Source organism: Symphodus melops (genome assembly GCF_947650265.1).
Source record: "Symphodus melops genome assembly, chromosome: 5".
NCBI classification, from domain to species: Eukaryota; Metazoa; Chordata; class Actinopteri; order Labriformes; family Labridae; genus Symphodus; species Symphodus melops.
This window is the reverse complement of record NC_136695.1, coordinates 8,585,960-8,609,695: the sequence shown is the minus strand read 5'-3', so window position 1 is coordinate 8,609,695 and position 23,736 is coordinate 8,585,960. Positions and strand designations below refer to the sequence as shown.

The 23,736-nt window shown below is 42.6% G+C and overlaps 2 protein-coding genes across 2 annotated transcripts; both read right to left on the bottom strand.

Annotated features, from left to right (window-relative positions):
- Positions 1 to 6,691: 6,691 nt before the first annotated feature.
- Positions 6,692 to 7,923, bottom strand: LOC306823314 (putative nuclease HARBI1; the record flags this gene model as incomplete). The annotated part of the gene is made up of 3 exons (XM_079342771.1): positions 7,540 to 7,923; positions 6,837 to 7,277; positions 6,692 to 6,703 (listed from the first exon to the last, which is right to left on the bottom strand). The coding sequence occupies exons 1-3, from the start codon at positions 7,585 to 7,587 to the stop codon at positions 6,692 to 6,694; spliced, it is 501 nt and encodes a 166-aa protein (XP_079198897.1). The 5' UTR covers positions 7,588 to 7,923.
- Positions 7,924 to 20,410: 12,487 nt separating this feature from the next.
- Positions 20,411 to 21,642, bottom strand: LOC306823313 (putative nuclease HARBI1; the record flags this gene model as incomplete). Its single annotated transcript, XM_079342770.1, has 3 exons — positions 21,259 to 21,642; positions 20,556 to 20,996; positions 20,411 to 20,422 (listed from the first exon to the last, which is right to left on the bottom strand). The coding sequence occupies exons 1-3, from the start codon at positions 21,304 to 21,306 to the stop codon at positions 20,411 to 20,413; spliced, it is 501 nt and encodes a 166-aa protein (XP_079198896.1). The 5' UTR covers positions 21,307 to 21,642.
- Between the last annotated feature and the right edge of the window lie 2,094 nt (positions 21,643 to 23,736).

The following is a 23,736-nucleotide window of genomic DNA, read 5'->3' as shown; positions in this document are numbered from 1 at the left end:
TACGTTTCATACAAACTGTCTTGTGTGAAGCTCGATTCTCAAACATTCAGCAGTGAATCGTCTGTAGCCAATCACACGTTTCTGTTCTATTCAGACAAGATCTGTGAACCTAATTGGTGCGAGTTTTTTTTTTATTGATATGAAATAATTAATATTGTGCAACATATTTTGTAGACAGTCATTTATATATATACCGTAAATTCCGGACTATTGAGCGCACCTGGATATAAGCCGCACCGGCTAATAAGTAAATAAATGTATTTGAACATATATAAGCCGCACTTGATTATAAGCCGCAGGTGTCCACATTGTAACAGAGCTATTTACACAGAAAGACGTGACACAAAAACATTGTTTTAACTTTTAATTAAATACGTAGGCTAACGGTAACATCTGCAAATACGAAGCCTACTGGAAATCCTTTATCGAACATGTCTGTAACATGGCTGATGAAAAAGATTACCTTAATACAGTAATACATTTCACAAGAAAAAGTCCATCCATTCACTGCCTCAGAATGACTTCATTACTCACTTCCTCAGTCTCTTTTTTGTTGTCGCTGTCAGTGTCAACTTTACGTGCAGCAGCTCTATTTCCTTTGACAGCCAGGTCAATCGCCTTTAACTTGAAAGCTGCATCATATGTATTTCTCCATGTGTTTTCCATGATGATGGTGTGTGCATGAAGCGCAAAATGACTGATATTAAGATCCGACGTGACGAGGTGAAATGTTTTTGCGGCAGAAGCTCATTGTCCCCCAACAAAAATCCATAAAGAAGCCGCATCCTTGTAAAAGCCGCAGTGTTCAAAATGTGACAAAAAAGTAGCGACTTATAGTCCGGAATTTACGGTATATATAGATATATTCACTACAGCTCACTGGGACTTTGGTGATTTCTCAATGGTCCCAGTTCATTATCTCTCCTGTCACTGGTGATTCATCAAACAGAGTCCCAGTTTAGATTTGAGCGTTGCTCTCAGGTGGACACATTTACCTGATGGCTCAATGGGACTGAATCCCTGTATACACTGCTTTGAGCTGAATCACTCTGACCTGAGTCTGAGCACGCTAAAACAAAGACACATTTAATTATTATGAAGGAGAATCTCACCTTGGATGTACACATAGTTGCTAGAGTTGATCTGATGACAGATGGCGTCCTGTGTGACCACACAGCTGTAGGTGTCGGTCTTGGTCACAGTCGTTTGGAGGATGATGTGGTAGCTGCCATCTTCATTTTTAGTGACTTGTGGTTCTTCAGCATGAAGGATGTTTCCAGAACTGTCCCTCCACTCCACTTTAGGTTCAGGAGAAGCTCCAACGGCTCGGCTCGGCTCTCGACATGCAACTGTGAACAGGGAATAAATAAGAAATTATTCAGGTTCTTTACAGCATCAGAAATATAATCATGTGAATCCTCTGGTCATCACATATCTGATTAAAGAGGTTTATAAAAGGAGGAATAGAGAAGCTAAATTCATGTCTCAATGATAAAACAGATTATTTTTCCCAGCAGGCTGACATGTTGAAGGACCCTGTAGACCACCTGACCTGAACCCCCTTCATCAGAGCTGCTAGGTGTGGTGGTTATATTAACGTACAAAAAGCTTTGATTGATTCCTTTAAACTGACGTGTTGTGAGTCTTTACGTCACAAACTGAAGAATAAAGTCCACTGAAGTGAATTAGAAATACTTTAAATATTCCTGAGTGGTATCACTTCTGTGGGGTCAACCTGAGCGCGTGACAGGCAGAGGGTGACATCATCAGGACTCACCTGGTTCCTCCGTTGTTCTGTCCTTTAATCTTTTAACACGCGGAGGATGCGCGCGACCCCAAATACAAACGTTCAGACTAATTAACTATAAAAAGACGTTTTTTCTTATGACTGTAAACATAACTACAAACACATTATATATATAGTTTGAAAGCTCAGGTTTTCGTTTTTACGGAGGAATTAAAATATTTTAAACAATGACGTCATACTTTACCGTTTTAAACCCTTAGCATCTCAGAAGCTCTCGCGACGAGCCGCCGTTCAAATGTATTTATAGACTGAAAACCAGACATTTTAAACAAACTCAGGCTCATTTCACTAAAAAAACATTCCGCTGATTAAAAACAGCTGCTTTGTGTTAAAGTAGAATAACAGATTCATTAAAGAATAGTCCATCGTGTCCTCCGGTTAGTCAATCTACCGAAACAGCTTATTTCTGTCAACAAACTTTGGACCAATCATGTTCGGTATCTCTGCCATCAGTAAACGCCCAGCAACCAAACAAACCAATCAGCGTCTTTCTTGAACTGGAGCCGCGAGCCTGTCGGACTTTCATCTGAATCAGCCAATTAAACCATTGCATCTATACTCGTGCGCTCCTTAACTTTTGATTGACAGCTAGCTTGTGCCAATGAGAAGTCAACGCTATGACAAAGCCCAAAGCAATCAATTTGACTGCCTGAGCATATCAGAGCATATACGGAAGTTAACCGTTACGTAACGTGAGCAACAGTGGGACATAAACGAATCACAAAAACTTGATTTAAATATTTGTAGAGGTGTAAGTAATTTATAAAAACTGTATAAAATGTATTTAAATTACAAACATTTATTTTCAAAGGCAGAATCAAAGACTTTCACACATTTTAAATCACTTTTTGTTGATTCAAAGGCTGTGTCCCATTCCAGAGGTTGCAGCCTTCGTGGGCTGCATTTTTTTATTTTTACAGTCTATGTTTAAGACCGATTACGTCACACCGGCGCGACAACTGCTGTCCCAATTCAGCGGCTCCTTCGAATGCAGCCTTCCTGTCCCCGATTTTGGAGGCTTCAACGGTTGGATCCTTTGCAGCCTTCCCTTCCCAAGATGCATTGCGCGCAACGGTAAACATCAACAATGGCATCCACGGCAAACCCAACCCAGACCTGCGCATACCTGGGGTACGTCTCACTTTCCTTATTTGCAGTCTCCTCGGTCCTCGGTCCTCGGTCGAACCGGTAGTAGTTCCAAAGCCGCAATGTTGAGGATCGTCCCAAAGCTCTAATAGCGAACGGAGGAGAGAGGAGGCTGATCCGAGGAGCGATGAGGAGACACGAGAGCTGACTTCACGGAAGTCTTTTCACTGACAGACACGCCCCCTTCTCGTATATCACTCACTGATTGGACGCTGCAGCAGATCAGACTTCAGTGAAACTTCTCAACATGAGCAGAGTTTAATACGGGAGAAAAGACGGACATTAAAAAGAGGCTAAACGGAGCGTGGGACATTTAAACAGATGATGAACATCAGTGAGTTTGTAAAGAGTCGCTCTGTGATGAGCTGGGATTAAAAAGAGTCTGATGAAGAGGAGTCCGTTTTATATTCTCACTTATTTATCTTCTGAACGTTTCATCATTTAGATTCTAATCTATCAGGTAAAGACACTAAACACTGTAACTGTGTTTAATTAGAAATAATACAGTGTGTGTTTTTGATTAGAAATAATACAGTGCGTGTTTGTGTGGACATAAACAGCTGTTCGGCTGATTGACAGCTGAACGTGATCAGCTGATGTCGCGTCATGTGACGCTGTCGAGGAAACAACGTCTCGTGTGTTAAAGCTGATTTCCTCGGTCCTCTCTCCTCGGCTTCGTTTCCTCCGTGCATCTCTGGTGGGCGGGACTAAGACGCAAGTGGAGGAGACAACTCGGAGGACACTCGGTGCAAATAAGGGAACTGAGAAAGGCCCCTGGTATGCCCTGCGACCTGTTGATTCCTGCTCACTGATGATGCGGGAGCTGTAACGTTAATACTGTAAGGTTGGCTACGTTAGATAACGTTAAACTATCAACTGACCTAACGATTGTTGAGATAACATTAGTTTATTTTACTTTGCATCTCTTAACATTAGTTTAACTTACTTTGCTTTGTTTTTAGTTCAGTTAACAGACACGCACACAAATGGTCAAGTTAAAAACATTTAGACAGGTTGTGAACTCTGGTTTTCAGTTGAATATTACTCCAGTAGCCAAACGGTTTTTAAACGTTTGGCTCAAACGTTTGTTAGAGTGAAGCATAATTTAACGTTATTTTTGCTTAAACATTTTTCAACGTTTGGCTCAAACGTTTGGTAGTGTTGTATAAATGAAACATGTTTGTCCCTCAACACTTACCGTAGTCCAGGCGGAAGTAGCAATGCATGCTGGGTATTGTAGTTCGGATGACGATATACTATGGAACGTGATGGCGACAGTGAACGGTAATAAAGGGCAACGTGAATCTCCACAAAGTTGTCATTATTAATGCAACAGAGAACATTACAGGTAGAGTGAAGCATAATTTAACGTTATTTTTGATAAACATTTTTCGTTTGATTTCAGGGAGCAAGGAGCATACTGCTCAGTTCATGCAGCTGCGGGGGAAACCGATCACCTTTTCACAGGAGCCAAACACACAGCCAGCTTTGCTTGGAGGTAATTAAGAAAAACAACGGGCAGTATTATCACCATTGTACTTGTACTTAAAGCTGTAATCGGTCCTCATCATAAAGGCCACAATAATAAGGCACCCATTAAATAATGAAAACTGATGACTTTTTAAATCTAAAATAAATAATGTCAGAGGGATGTGTGTGAGTTTTCACCCCTGTGCTAACATGATTTCTCTTTTCTGTTATCTCTGTAATAAGAACTATTTTACAGACAATGGGCCTGGATGGCAGTGTGTCACCTATGCAGGCAAAAAAGAAATGGGACAACCTGGAAAAGAAATACAAAGTATGTAATCTATGCATTGAAATGTAATTTATATTAGTTCTATCCATACAAATTGACAACATTTGTGTTTACTGCTGTTATTGTTGTTGTAGTCAACTGCCATGATTGATTTTCTCTGCCTTAGGATTGCAAGTGTCCAGGGTCAGGTGAGGGCATGAGTGGGAAACCCACTGCCACAACTTGGCCCTGGTTTGTCCTCATGGATGAGGTGTTGGGACAGAAGCATTCCACTTCACCCCCAGTCCTAATCGCCTCCATCCCTGAGGACACTTCAGGGCCCAGCGCGGCAGTGGGAGACCAGGAGGAGGAGAGGTCAGAGAGAGAGAGAGAGAGAAGCCAGACAGGAGGAAAGAGGAAGCGAGAAAGTGACAACCACAAAGAGCTGATGGAGTTGATTAAGGAAAGTATAAAGTATCAAAGACAGAAGAGAAGAGGGCGCAGGAGACGAAGGCTCAGATGGCGCAGATGTTTTCCTAGCTAGATTAATTGAAAAATAATGAAAATACATTTTTTGATTTAAAACACAGTTGTTTGTTTTGTTTCATAGTTGTTAAGTTTGCTATGTTTAATGTACTTTTTATTTAATTCAAATCCTTTAAATGTAATTCAGATATGATCAGTTTCTATTATATTGCTGTTTTTATGCTCTAGCTTCCTACATTGGAGAGCAGAAAATAACCAGACGGGTCTTAATATTTTTAATTATAAATGACTAAAAGGATGTGACTAGATCTACAGAAAGTCCAGTGAGGTATCAAGGAGCCGCTGATCATAGTTTCTCACAGGACAACAAGGTAAGGATATCTTGAAGCATCTGCGTTTTCACTTAATCCAATCCTCAGAGCTTCCGTATAAAATACCACGCTTAGTCTGGCACTACAGGGAAATGGACTTTCTGATTGTGATCTTTCTGATCAAAACCATGATTCTTGTATCCGTATGAAGAGTATTATTGTAACCATGTTTCACAGTATTATACTGTCCAAAATGTAACCTCTATTGTGTCAATTATCAACATGAACTGGTATAGCTACAATGAAAACCACCAGCAGAATATAAATTAAACTTTGATTTATTAATAAATAAAAAAAACAAAAGTAAAATCAATGTAATTTAAAATCTTAATATCAATATTATGTACATTAATCTGTTATTTACATTTATTTTGATTAAAAACAAAATGTATACTACAGGATAAACCTGGCTCTGCCTGTGCTGGACAGCCGGAAACACGGCCTGATTTTAATGCTGCTGGGCCTTCTACCAGGAAATGGAGACACTCTTCTGGCTGGCAAGTGGTGGTCTCCAGAGTGTTTGGGATTCTACACTGTCCACCGCATCGTCCAATGACCGGGTTTGATTGACGGCTGCCATGTCACAAATATTGGTGGTCTGGTGGTACCTCCTCCAGGGCAGACATCTCTGCAGACAGCTGGTCCCGCCAGGGAGCACCACTGACTGCCTTCAAACCGTCCTCCCCCTCATCCTCTGCCCCATCCTCCTCAGCCTCATCCTCTGGGGCCACGATGTCACCTGCCCCGAGGCAGATGTTGTGGAGGATGGCACATGCTGTTATGACCTGAAATAGTAAATGATAAATAAAGGAAAAGATTATAGCACCTGAAAAATAAATCCTCCCGTTTGATTTATTGTTATTAACAATTGTAAAATGTCCTATTAAATGATTACTTACATGTGGTACAAAGGTGTGGTGCACCTCCAGCGCTTGCAGGAAGATGGCACGGAACCTCGTCTTCATCATCCCAAAAGCATGCTCTATAATGGAGCGTGCCCTGGAGTGACAGACGTTGAAGCGCTGGGCTCCCACACCTCGTACAGGCTGTTTGTAGGGAGTGACGAGGGGAAGTGGGTGTTGGAGGCACGGGTACCCCCCGTCTGCCAGGATGAACTGCCCTGGAGGAGGGTAGAGTCCACGCCTATAGAGTGGGCTGTGCATGAGCACTCGTGCATCATGCACAGACCCAGGCCAGCCCACATACGTGTCCTTGAAATGGCCCTGATGGTCACAAACAGCCTGCAGGATGATGGAAGGGAATAGTTTTCTGTTCCCATAGCACTGACCACCGGTGGCTTGATGCGGACATGGTAGCCGTCTATCGCTCCAGCTGCTCCTCTGAAGGCCCTGTGTCTCGCCAGCCCTGCAAACCCACGGGAAACTGCCTCCAGGTCTTGAGGAGTGGTGGGGAAGTGGATGACCTGGTGGCGAATGGCCACCACCTCCTCAGTCATCCTGTGAACGATGCGGTGGACAGTGGAACGAGGAATCCCAAAGGCTCTGGAGACCACCCTGTACGATGTTCCACTTGCCAGCCAGAAGAGGAACACCAGGGTCTCAATTGTAGCACCCCATCCGTGTCTCTGATCCTGGTAGAGAAGGCCCAGCAGCACTTGCAGAGCCTCCCTGCTAAGCCGGAAATCAGGCCGTGTGTCTTCCTGCTGGTTGAAAAACCTGTCCAGCACAGGTATGCTCAGGTTTATCCTGCAGTATGTACGAGGATTAGCCTATTGGGAAAACACAGAGAAGGAAATTCATTATAAACAATAACTTGATTAAATGTGGAAAAGCTGAGATACCTGCTTTTTGTCTTTAGATAGCGCTAGAGATAACACTTGTGAATTAATTGGCACTATACAACTAAAGGTTTATTGATTGATAAGCCATATAAACTACGTTTGTTGTTGTTGTTAACTAACTAAGCTTAAAGTTAAGGATCAAATTAAAGCTAAAGTACAAACATGTTAACCAATCTGAAGGTAAACTCACCTGTCCATGGTGCTGACTCAGCCGGAGATAAAGCACACGTCGGCGCATATAATTCTCCCTCTCTCTTTTTCAGAATCATAAAAAACTGTACTATCAAAACAAATAAATTCATTATATCTCCTGGCTCCATTGTAAATATAAAATAAATATAAAAATTAGGTGTTTGCGGTTGAGTTGTGTTGATAAAATGGTGCAATCAAAAAACGGACACTCAGGGTTGCTAGGAGACCGAACAGTTAGTGACGCAAGTAGGAAGACCAGACCGTCTCATTTCGGAGACCGCGTGGATCAGCCTTCGCGGTCCACGGAGGACGTGCCTTCGTGGACCGCGAAGGCCACGCCCTCCGAAGGCTGCAACCTCTGGAATGGGACACAGCTAAAGTGTGGTGAATTATCTTATTTTGGTAACTTTATAAAAGTTTAAGAGTGCTCTGTGGACACCTGCTGGACATGCTTCATACAGATATTATAGACAAGTTGAGTCAAATATCCTGAACATTTCAACCAAAAATGGAAATAAAGAAAAAAAAGCAAAAGAAAACTTTTTTGTCTGATAAATCATTTATCACACGTCCTGAATCGAGGATTCAAGAAAGGCTAACACACTACATGAACCCTCAGAGTCTTTACTTTCTCCTGATGATATGAACATGTGTCTGCCTCGTAACATCCAATCAGCATAAACAAACTAAAACTGTTACATCGAGAGGCAAAAATATATGGTAATGTAAAGAATGTCAACATGTTAAGATGCACTCTGAAAGAAAAAAGAAAATATATAAAGTTAGAGAATGTGTGTGATGTTATTAGCATGACATATAGAGCAGATATGCTTCATGTTCAGACTATGAAAGTAACATTTTATCCAGTTATATTAAATCATCTAAAATCTGAATACAAAGCTTCAGTCTCTGACTTTATAAACCAGCTGAAGCTGCAGCAGGAGAGAGGAGACTTGTTTGTAATAAGAGTCAAAGAGTCGGATGCTGGTGGACAAGTGGTTAGTTTGAACTCCACATGTACACAGGCTTTAGTCCTTGAAGCAGGTGGACCAGATTCAAACCCGACCTGTGGCATCTTTCCTCTCTCTCTCTCTGTCTGTCTGTCTGTCTGTCTGTCTGTCTGTCTGTCTGTCTGTCTGTCTGTCTGTCTGTCTGTCTGTCTGTCTGTCTCTCTCTCTCTCTCTCTCCCCAATGTTCCCTTAAAAACTCCCTGAATCACGTCACATCTCGTTTGTGCAGAAAATAAATAAAGTTCATCAGTGACTCTTAAACCTGTCATCTTACTAACAATGCTTTTAAATATAATTTAAAAAAAAACTTAAAAAAAACTCACCAACAACCAGCTCAATGGTGAACTGCTGAGGAGGATGAGATGAGATCAGATGACGAAAAATACAGGTGTAGACTCCACTGTCGGCCACCTTCGTCTTCCTGATCTTTATGGAGGCGTTACCGTTCTTCAGCTCCTCGTTAAAATGTGACACTCGACCTTCAAGCTGACTGTTAAAATCTCTTCCATTGTAAAAGAACACATCCTGACCGCCTTTCTTCCAGTCAAAGACCGTGGTCTGGATGTTCTCCTTGGTGCTGAGGGAACACGGTAACACCGCATAACTGTCTTCTTTCACCGTCACTTGAACTGAAACACAAACATGAGAGTGAATCAGTTCGTTTCCATGAAAACAGTAAAGTCAGTGAATGGAGCATCAACATGTTGTAGTGCTGGGTATACAGTCTTGATATGCGTTTAGTTGAGAGAGCTGTCCTCCACAGTGAGTAGAAGCTGAAAGTAGTCCAGGTTTGATGAGGAGCTGATGTTTCTAAAGACCCTTTTCCATCAAAGATCCCCAGAACTAAAAGGTTCAGGGACTTCTCTTCAGGAACTAAAAGGTTCAGGGACTTCTCTTCCAAGAACTAAAAGGTTCAGGGACTTCTCTTCCAAGAACTAAAAGGTTCAGGGACTTCTCTTCCAAGAACTAAAAGGTTCAGGGACTTCTCTTCCAAGAACTAAAAGGTTCAGGGACTTCTCTTCCAAGAACTAAAAGGTTCAGGAACTTCTCTTCATAGAACTAAAAGGTTCAGGGACTTCTCTTCATAGAACTAAAAGGTTCAGGGACGTGATGGAGAGCATTTTGTCCAGAGTCCTCCTCTCTACCACTGTCACCAGTGAGTCCAGCTCTGTACCCACCACAGAGCCGGCCCTCCTCACCAGTCTGTCCAGGCGTGCTGCATCCCCCTTCTTGCAGCTTCCTCCCCAGCACACCACGGCGTAGAAGAGGACGCTGGACACCACAGACTGGTAGAACATCTGCAGCAGCTTTTTGCAGATGTTGAAGGACCCCAGCCTTCTCAGGAAGTACAGACGACTCTGTCCCTTCCTGCAGGTAGTGTCCATGTTAGGCGACCAGTCCAGCTTGTCATCCAGTTGCAGCCCCAGATACCCGTAGGTCCTGACCACCTCCACGTCGAACCCCCCGATGGAAACAGGTTCTAGATGTGGTTTGTTCCTTCGGAAGTCCACCACCATCTCTTTGGTCTTGGAGGTGTTTAGTTGCAGATGGTTGGCACTGCACCACGTCACAAAGTCCTCGATCAGGCTCCTGTACTCCTCCTCCTGTCCATCCCTGACACAACCAACTATCGCAGTGTCGTCCGAGTATTTCTGCATGTGGCAGAGCTCAGAGTTATACTGGAAGTCAGAGGTATACAGGGTGAACAGGACAGGGGAGGGAAAGGCGCCATCAAACAAATAAAATATATTATTTTTTTCTATAAAAAGTATTTACAGTTTTCATTAAAAACAGATTTGGATCTGGTTACGTTTCATACAAACTGTCTTGTGTGAAGCTCGATTCTCAAACATTCAGCAGTGAATCGTCTGTAGCCAATCAGACGTTTCTGTTCTATTCAGACAAGATCTGTGAACCTAATTGATGTGAGTTTTTTTTTTTTTTATTGATATGAAATAATTAATATTGTGCAACATATTTTGTAGACAGTCATTTATATATATACCGTAAATTCCGGACTATTGAGCGCACCTGGATATAAGCCGCACCGGCTAATAATAAGTAAATAAATGTATTTGAACATATATAAGCCGCACTTGATTATAAGCCGCAGGTGTCCACATTGTAACAGAGCTATTTACACAGAAAGACGTGACACAAAAACATTGTTTTAACTTTTAATTAAATACGTAGGCTAACGGTAACATCTGCAAATACGAAGCCTACTGGAAATCCTTTATCGAACATGTCTGTAACATGGCTGATGAAAAAGATGACCTTAATACAGTAATACATTTCACAAGAAAAAGTCCATCCATTCACTGCCTCAGAATGACTTCATTACTCACTTCCTCAGTCTCTTTTTTGTTGTCGCTGTCAGTGTCAACTTTACGTGCAGCAACTCTATTTCCTTTGACAGCCAGGTCAATCGCCTTTAACTTGAAAGCTGCATCATATGTATTTCTCCATGTGTTTTCCATGATGATGGTGCGTGCATGAAGCGCAAAATGACTGATATTAAGATCCGACGTGACGAGGTGAAATGTTTTTGCGGCAGAAGCTCATTGTCCCCCAACAAAAATCCATAAATAAGCCGCATCCTTGTAAAAGCCGCAGTGTTCAAAATGTGACAAAAAAGTAGCGACTTATAGTCCGGAATTTACGGTATATATAGATATATTCACTACAGCTCACTGGGACTTTGGTGATTTCTCAATGGTCCCAGTTCATTATCTCTCCTGTCACTGGTGATTCATCAAACAGAGTCCCAGTTTAGATTTGAGCGTTGCTCTCAGGTGGACACATTTACCTGATGGCTCAATGGGACTGAATCCCTGTATACACTGCTTTGAGCTGAATCACTCTGACCTGAGTCTGAGCACGCTAAAACAAAGACACATTTAATTATTATGAAGGAGAATCTCACCTTGGATGTACACATAGTTGCTAGAGTTGATCTGATGACAGATGGCGTCCTGTGTGACCACACAGCTGTAGGTGTCGGTCTTGGTCAGTCGTTTGGAGGATGATGTGGTAGCTGCCATCTTCATTTTTAGTGACTTGTGGTTCTTCAGCATGAAGGATGTTTCCAGAACTGTCCCTCCACTCCACTTTAGGTTCAGGAGAAGCTCCTGAACGGCTCGGCTCTCGACATGCAACTGTGAACAGGGAATAAATAAGAAATTATTCAGGTTCTTTACAGCATCAGAAATGTAATCATGTGAATCCTCTGGTCATCACATATCTGATTAAAGAGGTTTATAAAAGGAGGAATAGAGAAGATAAATTCATGTCTCAATGATAAATCAGATTATTTGTCCCAGCAGGCTGACATGTTGAAGGACCCTGTAGGCCACCTGACCTGAACCCCCTTCATCAGAGCTGCTAGGTGTGGTGGTTATATTAACGTACAAAAAGCTTTGATTGATTCCTTTAAACTGACGTATTGTGAGTCTTTACGTCACAAACTGAAGAATAAAGTCCACTGAAGTGAATTAGAAATACTTTAAATATTCCTGAGTGGTATCAGGTCTGTGCGGTCAACCTGAGCGCGTGACAGGCAGAGGGTGACATCATCAGGACTCACCTGGTTCCTCCGATGTTCTGTCCTTTAAGATGCACTCTGAAAGAAAAAAGAAAATATATAAAGTTAGAGAATGTGTGTGATGTTATTAACATGACATATAGAGCAGATATGCTTCATGTTCAGACTATGAAAGTAACATTTTATCCAGTTATATTAAATCATCTAAAATCTGAATACAAAGCTTCAGTCTCTGACTTTATAAACCAGCTGAAGCTGCAGCAGGAGAGAGGAGACTTGTTTGTAATAAGAGTCAAAGAGCCGGATGCTGGTGGACAAGTGGTTAGTTTGAACTCCACATGTACACAGGCTTTAGTCCTTGAAGCAGGTGGACCAGATTCAAACCCGACCTGTGGCATCTTTCCTCTCTCTCTGTCTGTCTGTCTGTCTGTCTGCCTGCCTGTCTGTCTCTCTCTCTCTCTCCCCAATGTTCCCTTAAAAACTCCCTGAATCACGTCACATCTCGTTTGTGCAGAAAATAAATAAAGTTCATCAGTGACTATTAAACCTGTCATCTTACTAACAATGCTTTTAAATATAATAAAAAAATTTTTTTTAAAAAAACTCACCAACAACCAGCTCAATGGTGAACTGCTGAGGAGGATGAGATGAGATCAGATGACGAAAAATACAGGTGTAGACTCCACTGTCGGCCACCTTCGTCTTCCTGATCTTTATGGAGGCGTTACCGTTCTTCAGCTCCTCGTTAAAATGTGACACTCGACCTTCAAGCTGACTGTTAAAATCTCTTCCATTGTAAAAGAACACATCCTGACCGCCTTTCTTCCAGTCAAAGACCGTGGTCTGGATGTTCTCCTTGGTGCTGAGGGAACACGGTAACACAGCATAACTGTCTTCTTTCACCGTCACTTGAACTGAAACACAAACATGAGAGTGAATCAGTTCGTTTCCATGAAAACAGTAAAGTCAGTGAATGGAGCATCAACATGTTGTAGTGCTGGGTATACAGTCTTGATATGCGTTTAGTTGAGAGAGCTGTCCTCCACAGTGAGTAGAAGCTGAAAGTAGTCCAGGTTTGATGAGGAGCTGATGTTTCTAAAGACCCTTTTCCATCAAAGATCCCCAGAACTAAAAGGTTCAGGGACTTCTCTTCATAGAACTAAAAGGTTCAGGGACGTGATGGAGAGCATTTTGTCCAGAGTCCTCCTCTCTACCACTGTCACCAGTGAGTCCAGCTCTGTACCCACCACAGAGCCGGCCCTCCTCACCAGTCTGTCCAGGCGTGCTGCGTCCCTCTTCTTGCAGCTTCCTCCCCAGCACACCACGGCGTAGAAGAGGACGCTGGACACCACAGACTGGTAGAACATCTGCAGCAGCTTTTTGCAGATGTTGAAGGACCCCAGCCTTCTCAGGAAGTACAGACGACTCTGTCCCTTCCTGCAGGTAGTGTCCATGTTAGGCGACCAGTCCAGCTTGTCATCCAGTTGCAGCCCCAGATACCCGTAGGTCCTGACCACCTCCACGTCGACCCCCCCGATGGAAACAGGTTCTAGATGTGGTTTGTTCCTTCGGAAGTCCACCACCATCTCTTTGGTCTTGGAGGTGTTTAGTTGCAGATGGTTGGCACTGCACCACGTCACAAAGTCCTCGATCAGGCTCCTGTACTCCTCCTCCTGTCCATCCCTGACACAACCAACTATCGCAGTGTCGTCCGAGTATTTCTGCATGTGGCAGAGCTCAGAGTTATACTGGAAGTCAGAGGTATACAGGGTGAACAGGACAGGGGAGGGAAAGGCGCCATCAAACAAATAAAATATATTATTTTTTTCTATAAAAAGTATTTACAGTTTTCATTAAAAACAGATTTGGATCTGGTTACGTTTCATACAAACTGTCTTGTGTGAAGCTCGATTCTCAAACATTCAGCAGTGAATCGTCTGTAGCCAATCACACGTTTCTGTTCTATTCAGACAAGATCTGTGAACCTAATTGGTGCGAGTTTTTTTTTTAATGATATGAAATAATTAATATTGTGCAACATATTTTGTAGACAGTCATTTATATATATACCGTAAATTCCGGACTATTGAGCGCACCTGGATATAAGCCGCACCGGCTAATAAGTAAATAAATGTATTTGAACATATATAAGCCGCACTTGATTATAAGCCGCAGGTGTCCACATTGTAACAGAGCTATTTACACAGAAAGACGTGACACAAAAACATTGTTTTAACTTTTAATTAAATACGTAGGCTAACGGTAACATCTGCAAATACGAAGCCTACTGGAAATCCTTTATCGAACATGTCTGTAACATGGCTGATGAAAAAGATTACCTTAATACAGTAATACATTTCACAAGAAAAAGTCCATCCATTCACTGCCTCAGAATGACTTCATTACTCACTTCCTCAGTCTCTTTTTTGTTGTCGCTGTCAGTGTCAACTTTACGTGCAGCAGCTCTATTTCCTTTGACAGCCAGGTCAATCGCCTTTAACTTGAAAGCTGCATCATATGTATTTCTCCATGTGTTTTCCATGATGATGGTGTGTGCATGAAGCGCAAAATGACTGATATTAAGATCCGACGTGACGAGGTGAAATGTTTTTGCGGCAGAAGCTCATTGTCCCCCAACAAAAATCCATAAATAAGCCGCATCCTTGTAAAAGCCGCAGTGTTCAAAATGTGACAAAAAAGTAGCGACTTATAGTCCGGAATTTACGGTATATATAGATATATTCACTACAGCTCACTGGGACTTTGGTGATTTCTCAATGGTCCCAGTTCATTATCTCTCCTGTCACTTTTGATTCATCAAACAGAGTCCCAGTTTAGATTTGAGCGTTGCTCTCAGGTGGACACATTTACCTGATGGCTCAATGGGACTGAATCCCTGTATACACTGCTTTGAGCTGAATCACTCTGACCTGAGTCTGAGCACGCTAAAACAAAGACACATTTAATTATTATGAAGGAGAATCTCACCTTGGATGTACACATAGTTGCTAGAGTTGATCTGATGACAGATGGCGTCCTGTGTGACCACACAGCTGTAGGTGTCGGTCTTGGTCACAGTCGTTTGGAGGATGATGTGGTAGCTGCCATCTTCATTTTTAGTGACTTGTGGTTCTTCAGCATGAAGGATGTTTCCAGAACTGTCCCTCCACTCCACTTTAGGTTCAGGAGAAGCTCCAACGGCTCGGCTCGGCTCTCGACATGCAACTGTGAACAGGGAATAAATAAGAAATTATTCAGGTTCTTTACAGCATCAGAAATATAATCATGTGAATCCTCTGGTCATCACATATCTGATTAAAGAGGTTTATAAAAGGAGGAATAGAGAAGCTAAATTCATGTCTCAATGATAAAACAGATTATTTTTCCCAGCAGGCTGACATGTTGAAGGACCCTGTAGACCACCTGACCTGAACCCCCTTCATCAGAGCTGCTAGGTGTGGTGGTTATATTAACGTACAAAAAGCTTTGATTGATTCCTTTAAACTGACGTGTTGTGAGTCTTTACGTCACAAACTGAAGAATAAAGTCCACTGAAGTGAATTAGAAATACTTTAAATATTCCTGAGTGGTATCACTTCTGTGGGGTCAACCTGAGCGCGTGACAGGCAGAGGGTGACATCATCAGGACTCACCTGGTTCCTCCGTTGTTCTGTCCTTTAATCTTTTAACACGCGGAGGATGCGCGCGACCCCAAATACAAACGTTCAGACTAATTAACTATAAAAAGACGTTTTTTCTTATGACTGTAAACATAACTACAAACACATTATATATATAGTTTGAAAGCTCAGGTTTTCGTTTTTACGGAGGAATTAAAATATTTTAAACAATGACGTCATACTTTACCGTTTTAAACCCTTAGCATCTCAGAAGCTCTCGCGACGAGCCGCCGTTCAAATGTATTTATAGACTGAAAACCAGACATTTTAAACAAACTCAGGCTCATTTCACTAAAAAAACATTCCGCTGATTAAAAACAGCTGCTTTGTGTTAAAGTAGAATAACAGATTCATTAAAGAATAGTCCATCGTGTCCTCCGGTTAGTCAATCTACCGAAACAGCTTATTTCTGTCAACAAACTTTGGACCAATCATGTTCGGTATCTCTGCCATCAGTAAACGCCCAGCAACCAAACAAACCAATCAGCGTCTTTCTTGAACTGGAGCCGCGAGCCTGTCGGACTTTCATCTGAATCAGCCAATTAAACCATTGCATCTATACTCGTGCGCTCCTTAACTTTTGATTGACAGCTAGCTTGTGCCAATGAGAAGTCAACGCTATGACAAAGCCCAAAGCAATCAATTTGACTGCCTGAGCATATCAGAGCATATACGGAAGTTAACCGTTACGTAACGTGAGCAACAGTGGGACATAAACGAATCACAAAAACTTGATTTAAATATTTGTAGAGGTGTAAGTAATTTATAAAAACTGTATAAAATGTATTTAAATTACAAACATTTATTTTCAAAGGCAGAATCAAAGACTTTCACACATTTTAAATCACTTTTTGTTGATTCAAAGGCTGTGTCCCATTCCAGAGGTTGCAGCCTTCGTGGGCTGCATTTTTTTATTTTTACAGTCTATGTTTAAGACCGATTACGTCACACCGGCGCGACAACTGCTGTCCCAATTCAGCGGCTCCTTCGAATGCAGCCTTCCTGTCCCCGATTTTGGAGGCTTCAACGGTTGGATCCTTTGCAGCCTTCCCTTCCCAAGATGCATTGCGCGCAACGGTAAACATCAACAATGGCATCCACGGCAAACCCAACCCAGACCTGCGCATACCTGGGGTACGTCTCACTTTCCTTATTTGCAGTCTCCTCGGTCCTCGGTCCTCGGTCGAACCGGTAGTAGTTCCAAAGCCGCAATGTTGAGGATCGTCCCAAAGCTCTAATAGCGAACGGAGGAGAGAGGAGGCTGATCCGAGGAGCGATGAGGAGACACGAGAGCTGACTTCACGGAAGTCTTTTCACTGACAGACACGCCCCCTTCTCGTATATCACTCACTGATTGGACGCTGCAGCAGATCAGACTTCAGTGAAACTTCTCAACATGAGCAGAGTTTAATACGGGAGAAAAGACGGACATTAAAAAGAGGCTAAACGGAGCGTGGGACATTTAGACAGATGATGAACATCAGTGAGTTTGTAAAGAGTCGCTCTGTGATGAGCTGGGATTAAAAAGAGTCTGATGAAGAGGAGTCCGTTTTATATTCTCACTTATTTATCTTCTGAACGTTTCATCATTTAGATTCTAATCTATCAGGTAAAGACACTAAACACTGTAACTGTGTTTAATTAGAAATAATACAGTGTGTGTTTTTGATTAGAAATAATACAGTGCGTGTTTGTGTGGACATAAACAGCTGTTCGGCTGATTGACAGCTGAACGTGATCAGCTGATGTCGCGTCATGTGACGCTGTCGAGGAAACAACGTCTCGTGTGTTAAAGCTGATTTCCTCGGTCCTCTCTCCTCGGCTTCGTTTCCTCCGTGCATCTCTGGTGGGCGGGACTAAGACGCAAGTGGAGGAGACAACTCGGAGGACACTCGGTGCAAATAAGGGAACTGAGAAAGGCCCCTGGTATGCCCTGCGACCTGTTGATTCCTGCTCACTGATGATGCGGGAGCTGTAACGTTAATACTGTAAGGTTGGCTACGTTAGATAACGTTAAACTATCAACTGACCTAACGATTGTTCAAACGTTTGGTAGTGTTGTATAAATGAAACATGTTTGTCCCTCAACACTTACCGTAGTCCAGGCGGAAGTAGCAATGCATGCTGGGTATTGTAGTTCGGATGACGATATACTATGGAACGTGATGGCGACAGTGAACGGTAATAAAGGGCAACGTGAATCTCCACAAAGTTGTCATTATTAATGCAACAGAGAACATTACAGGTAGAGTGAAGCATAATTTAACGTTATTTTTGATAAACATTTTTCGTTTGATTTCAGGGAGCAAGGAGCATACTGCTCAGTTCATGCAGCTGCGGGGGAAACCGATCACCTTTTCACAGGAGCCAAACACACAGCCAGCTTTGCTTGGAGGTAATTAAGAAAAACAACGGGCAGTATTATCACCATTGTACTTGTACTTAAAGCTGTAATCGGTCCTCATCATAAAGGCCACAATAATAAGGCACCCATTAAATAATGAAAACTGATGACTTTTTAAATCTAAAATAAATAATGTCAGAGGGATGTGTGTGAGTTTTCACCCCTGTGCTAACATGATTTCTCTTTTCTGTTATCTCTGTAATAAGAACTATTTTACAGACAATGGGCCTGGATGGCAGTGTGTCACCTATGCAGGCAAAAAAGAAATGGGACAACCTGGAAAAGAAATACAAAGTATGTAATCTATGCATTGAAATGTAATTTATATTAGTTCTATCCATACAAATTGACAACATTTGTGTTTACTGCTGTTATTGTTGTTGTAGTCAACTGCCATGATTGATTTTCTCTGCCTTAGGATTGCAAGTGTCCAGGGTCAGGTGAGGGCATGAGTGGGAAACCCACTGCCACAACTTGGCCCTGGTTTGTCCTCATGGATGAGGTGTTGGGACAGAAGCATTCCACTTCACCCCCAGTCCTAATCGCCTCCATCCCTGAGGACACTTCAGGGCCCAGCGCGGCAGTGGGAGACCAGGAGGAGGAGAGGTCAGAGAGAGAGAGAGAGAGAAGCCAGACAGGAGGAAAGAGGAAGCGAGAAAGTGACAACCACAAAGAGCTGATGGAGTTGATTAAGGAAAGTATAAAGTATCAAAGACAGAAGAGAAGAGGGCGCAGGAGACGAAGGCTCAGATGGCGCAGATGTTTTCCTAGCTAGATTAATTGAAAAATAATGAAAATACATTTTTTGATTTAAAACACAGTTGTTTGTTTTGTTTCATAGTTGTTAAGTTTGCTATGTTTAATGTACTTTTTATTTAATTCAAATCCTTTAAATGTAATTCAGATATGATCAGTTTCTATTATATTGCTGTTTTTATGCTCTAGCTTCCTACATTGGAGAGCAGAAAATAACCAGACGGGTCTTAATATTTTTAATTATAAATGACTAAAAGGATGTGACTAGATCTACAGAAAGTCCAGTGAGGTATCAAGGAGCCGCTGATCATAGTTTCTCACAGGACAACAAGGTAAGGATATCTTGAAGCATCTGCGTTTTCACTTAATCCAATCCTCAGAGCTTCCGTATAAAATACCACGCTTAGTCTGGCACTACAGGGAAATGGACTTTCTGATTGTGATCTTTCTGATCAAAACCATGATTCTTGTATCCGTATGAAGAGTATTATTGTAACCATGTTTCACAGTATTATACTGTCCAAAATGTAACCTCTATTGTGTCAATTATCAACATGAACTGGTATAGCTACAATGAAAACCACCAGCAGAATATAAATTAAACTTTGATTTATTAATTAATAAAAAAAACAAAAGTAAAATCAATGTAATTTAAAATCTTAATATCAATATTATGTACATTAATCTGTTATTTACATTTATTTTGATTAAAAACAAAATGTATACTACAGGATAAACCTGGCTCTGCCTGTGCTGGACAGCCGGAAACACGGCCTGATTTTAATGCTGCTGGGCCTTCTACCAGGAAATGGAGACACTCTTCTGGCTGGCAAGTGGTGGTCTCCAGAGTGTTTGGGATTCTACACTGTCCACCGCATCGTCCAATGACCGGGTTTGATTGACGGCTGCCATGTCACAAATATTGGTGGTCTGGTGGTACCTCCTCCAGGGCAGACATCTCTGCAGACAGCTGGTCCCGCCAGGGAGCACCACTGACTGCCTTCAAACCGTCCTCCCCCTCATCCTCTGCCCCATCCTCCTCAGCCTCATCCTCTGGGGCCACGATGTCACCTGCCCCGAGGCAGATGTTGTGGAGGATGGCACATGCTGTTATGACCTGAAATAGTAAATGATAAATAAAGGAAAAGATTATAGCACCTGAAAAATAAATCCTCCCGTTTGATTTATTGTTATTAACAATTGTAAAATGTCCTATTAAATGATTACTTACATGTGGTACAAAGGTGTGGTGCACCTCCAGCGCTTGCAGGAAGATGGCACGGAACCTCGTCTTCATCATCCCAAAAGCATGCTCTATAATGGAGCGTGCCCTGGAGTGACAGACGTTGAAGCGCTGGGCTCCCACACCTCGTACAGGCTGTTTGTAGGGAGTGACGAGGGGAAGTGGGTGTTGGAGGCACGGGTACCCCCCGTCTGCCAGGATGAACTGCCCTGGAGGAGGGTAGAGTCCACGCCTATAGAGTGGGCTGTGCATGAGCACTCGTGCATCATGCACAGACCCAGGCCAGCCCACATACGTGTCCTTGAAATGGCCCTGATGGTCACAAACAGCCTGCAGGATGATGGAAGGGAATAGTTTTCTGTTCCCATAGCACTGACCACCGGTGGCTTGATGCGGACATGGTAGCCGTCTATCGCTCCAGCTGCTCCTCTGAAGGCCCTGTGTCTCGCCAGCCCTGCAAACCCACGGGAAACTGCCTCCAGGTCTTGAGGAGTGGTGGGGAAGTGGATGACCTGGTGGCGAATGGCCACCACCTCCTCAGTCATCCTGTGAACGATGCGGTGGACAGTGGAACGAGGAATCCCAAAGGCTCTGGAGACCACCCTGTACGATGTTCCACTTGCCAGCCAGAAGAGGAACACCAGGGTCTCAATTGTAGCACCCCATCCGTGTCTCTGATCCTGGTAGAGAAGGCCCAGCAGCACTTGCAGAGCCTCCCTGCTAAGCCGGAAATCAGGCCGTGTGTCTTCCTGCTGGTTGAAAAACCTGTCCAGCACAGGTATGCTCAGGTTTATCCTGCAGTATGTACGAGGATTAGCCTATTGGGAAAACACAGAGAAGGAAATTCATTATAAACAATAACTTGATTAAATGTGGAAAAGCTGAGATACCTGCTTTTTGTCTTTAGATAGCGCTAGAGATAACACTTGTGAATTAATTGGCACTATACAACTAAAGGTTTATTGATTGCTAAGCCATATAAACTACGTTTGTTGTTGTTGTTAACTAACTAAGCTTAAAGTTAAGGATCAAATTAAAGCTAAAGTACAAACATGTTAACCAATCTGAAGGTAAACTCACCTGTCCATGGTGCTGACTCAGCCGGAGATAAAGCACACGTCGGCGCATATAATTCTCCCTCTCTCTTTTTCAGAATCATAAAAAACTGTACTATCAAAACAAATAAATTCATTATATCTCCTGGCTCCATTGTAAATATAAAATAAATATAAAAATTAGGTGTTTGCGGTTGAGTTGTGTTGATAAAATGGTGCAATCAAAAAACGGACACTCAGGGTTGCTAGGAGACCGAACAGTTAGTGACGCAAGTAGGAAGACCAGACCGTCTCATTTCGGAGACCGCGTGGATCAGCCTTCGCGGTCCACGGAGGACGTGCCTTCGTGGACCGCGAAGGCCACGCCCTCCGAAGGCTGCAACCTCTGGAATGGGACACAGCTAAAGTGTGGTGAATTATCTTATTTTGGTAACTTTATAAAAGTTTAAGAGTGCTCTGTGGACACCTGCTGGACATGCTTCATACAGATATTATAGACAAGTTGAGTCAAATATCCTGAACATTTCAACCAAAAATGGAAATAAAGAAAAAAAAGCAAAAGAAAACTTTTTTGTCTGATAAATCATTTATCACACGTCCTGAATCGAGGATTCAAGAAAGGCTAACACACTACATGAACCCTCAGAGTCTTTACTTTCTCCTGATGATATGAACATGTGTCTGCCTCGTAACATCCAATCAGCATAAACAAACTAAAACTGTTACATCGAGAGGCAAAAATATATGGTAATGTAAAGAATGTCAACATGTTAAGATGCACTCTGAAAGAAAAAAGAAAATATATAAAGTTAGAGAATGTGTGTGATGTTATTAGCATGACATATAGAGCAGATATGCTTCATGTTCAGACTATGAAAGTAACATTTTATCCAGTTATATTAAATCATCTAAAATCTGAATACAAAGCTTCAGTCTCTGACTTTATAAACCAGCTGAAGCTGCAGCAGGAGAGAGGAGACTTGTTTGTAATAAGAGTCAAAGAGTCGGATGCTGGTGGACAAGTGGTTAGTTTGAACTCCACATGTACACAGGCTTTAGTCCTTGAAGCAGGTGGACCAGATTCAAACCCGACCTGTGGCATCTTTCCTCTCTCTCTGTCTGTCTGTCTGTCTGTCTGTCTGTCTGTCTGTCTGTCTGTCTGTCTGTCTGTCTGTCTGTCTGTCTCTCTCTCTCTCTCTCTCTCTCCCCAATGTTCCCTTAAAAACTCCCTGAATCACGTCACATCTCGTTTGTGCAGAAAATAAATAAAGTTCATCAGTGACTCTTAAACCTGTCATCTTACTAACAATGCTTTTAAATATAATTAAAAAAAAAACTTTAAAAAAACTCACCAACAACCAGCTCAATGGTGAACTGCTGAGGAGGATGAGATGAGATCAGATGACGAAAAATACAGGTGTAGACTCCACTGTCGGCCACCTTCGTCTTCCTGATCTTTATGGAGGCGTTACCGTTCTTCAGCTCCTCGTTAAAATGTGACACTCGACCTTCAAGCTGACTGTTAAAATCTCTTCCATTGTAAAAGAACACATCCTGACCGCCTTTCTTCCAGTCAAAGACCGTGGTCTGGATGTTCTCCTTGGTGCTGAGGGAACACGGTAACACAGCATAACTGTCTTCTTTCACCGTCACTTGAACTGAAACACAAACATGAGAGTGAATCAGTTCGTTTCCATGAAAACAGTAAAGTCAGTGAATGGAGCATCAACATGTTGTAGTGCTGGGTATACAGTCTTGATATGCGTTTAGTTGAGAGAGCTGTCCTCCACAGTGAGTAGAAGCTGAAAGTAGTCCAGGTTTGATGAGGAGCTGATGTTTCTAAAGACCCTTTTCCATCAAAGATCCCCAGAACTAAAAGGTTCAGGGACTTCTCTTCAGGAACTAAAAGGTTCAGGGACTTCTCTTCCAAGAACTAAAAGGTTCAGGGACTTCTCTTCCAAGAACTAAAAGGTTCAGGGACTTCTCTTCCAAGAACTAAAAGGTTCAGGGACTTCTCTTCCAAGAACTAAAAGGTTCAGGGACTTCTCTTCCAAGAACTAAAAGGTTCAGGGACTTCTCTTCCAAGAACTAAAAGGTTCAGGAACTTCTCTTCATAGAACTAAAAGGTTCAGGGACTTCTCTTCATAGAACTAAAAGGTTCAGGGACGTGATGGAGAGCATTTTGTCCAGAGTCCTCCTCTCTACCACTGTCACCAGTGAGTCCAGCTCTGTACCCACCACAGAGCCGGCCCTCCTCACCAGTCTGTCCAGGCGTGCTGCATCCCCCTTCTTGCAGCTTCCTCCCCAGCACACCACGGCGTAGAAGAGGACGCTGGACACCACAGACTGGTAGAACATCTGCAGCAGCTTTTTGCAGATGTTGAAGGACCCCAGCCTTCTCAGGAAGTACAGACGACTCTGTCCCTTCCTGCAGGTAGTGTCCATGTTAGGCGACCAGTCCAGCTTGTCATCCAGTTGCAGCCCCAGATACCCGTAGGTCCTG